At 35.2% G+C, this 1,777-nt stretch overlaps 1 protein-coding gene across 1 annotated transcript in view; it reads right to left on the reverse strand.

Moving 5' to 3' along the window:
* Positions 1 to 1,164, reverse strand: part of Smp_174350 (putative frizzled) — a gene marked incomplete at both ends in the record, with an annotated part of 9,422 nt that extends 8,258 nt beyond the window's left edge. The window contains one exon of the mRNA XM_018788783.1: positions 615 to 1,164. Within this exon, the coding sequence (XP_018654292.1) occupies positions 615 to 1,164 (550 nt within the window). The remainder of the gene's footprint in view (positions 1 to 614) is intronic.
* Positions 1,165 to 1,777: the final 613 nt, after the last annotated feature.

Below are 1,777 nucleotides of genomic sequence, written 5' to 3' on the forward strand. Positions count from 1 at the left end.
CAAGAAAGTAACATTAACTTTCGACTGGGCCACACTTGTAAGAAGTTTCTTCGCTCCTTCTTGTGATACTCCGCTAGGCAATAATGATGATGAAATAGTTTCAACTTTGTTTCTACAAGCCACCGAATCACGTCCAATTAGAGCGTGTAAAATGAACCCAGTAGAGTAAAAAAAGTAACAAACTGATATATAAATAATCGGTCTCTCTGGATAAGCGAAACGTGAACGGCTTAATATAAATGTAATCATTGTCATTGCGCATGATGCCAGACAAAGTATGGCCCAAACTAACATCCAAATATTGGCAAAACGTTTTTCGATTGGTTTGTAAAACAAATGAGCGTTGCACCGACGGGCACATGTAATATTGTCATGCGCCTGTTCGGAATATAAAAGAATTTCAACAACATAACACTTTGAGGCTTGCAGTTTACTTCTATGAAGTATATGATGCTTCATCAATCCAGACTGATTATTATCAATTAGAGATATCTTCCCATGGCTGTTATCTGTCTGGTTAGTCAACTGTTGATTTTGTGCACTTTGATGAGCTAGAAATTCACCAAAATCTGGTAACAAGTTGGCGATGGCTCCGTGAGCTTCAGATGGAATACCTTGACTTATAATTTCTCCTTGTTTATCTAAATCATAATTTTGTGGTTGTATACACATTCCGGACTCCGAGGGTAATGATTTACAATTCAGTTCAATCGGCCAAGGAAAGCTAAAACTTTTCATAATCGGTTCACATTTCGACTGAACATAACGACATAAATTTTGACATGGTTGTAAAGCAGCTGGTGGATTCAGAGCTGGAGTACACATTGGGAAATAAATCGTACATAGAAAAAATTTCAAATACTGTGAACATCCAACATTGATCAAGGAACGGTAATCATTCATGCGTTTAGCGGCCTCTTCTTGTGTTGTTAAACCCACTGAATTAGGCAACCAGGTATGTGTGTATTGAAGGCCATGACAAACGGGTTCATGAATCGGAACGCAGTGACTCACATCATCTACACCTTCTTCAGCTTCTCCATGTTGTTCACCTACCCTCTCGTTTGAATAAACTTCACTTGGTATATTTCCATTTTGATTAGATTCAATTATACTTTTCAAATGATCGGACGCTTCGATTTCTTTTGAGTTAATCGGAAACATAATCGGCACAGCATCCCTTAGCTTTCTTGTGATAACTTGCCAAGGTAAGTATTTATCATTGAAATTAATATCTCCATCAATTCGGTCATAAAAATGTAAGTTTGAGCTTTTAGTAAAATAGTTTTGTGTTTTATGGTTCGCATAATCAGTATCAGCACAGCACTGAGTTAAAATAATCGTTACAGTATTAATAATATTGAATAGGCTAATTTTTTTATGTAAATGCATTCCTGACATCTGTATCCACAAGAGACGATCTATGCAAACTATCAGTATAAAAGAACTGAACCGTATAGTTTTGTACAAGTTACTTCATTTGAAAAGCAAACAAACTTTGCAATGTATTTTTCTTGACATCATGTTAAAAAGTCATTTGAGATCTGTGAATTAATCTTCCTTCAATGTAGTTCATAAATATGTAAAAAAAGAGATTTGTGCGTGAAAGCATCGACAAAAACAACACATGAAGTTGTAATTCAATGTACAGATTTATCTTTTTATCATTTTATCCTGATTGGTTACAAACAATCAGCCTATCCTGTAATTAAGATTATTTACCTTGTGAATAAAGAGGTGAATTGAAGGAAAATGTGTGGTTAGCTCAATATCATTG

The sequence above is a fragment of the Schistosoma mansoni genome, chromosome W (assembly GCF_000237925.1).
Source record: "Schistosoma mansoni strain Puerto Rico chromosome W, complete genome".
In the NCBI taxonomy this organism is placed as follows: domain Eukaryota; kingdom Metazoa; phylum Platyhelminthes; class Trematoda; order Strigeidida; family Schistosomatidae; genus Schistosoma; species Schistosoma mansoni.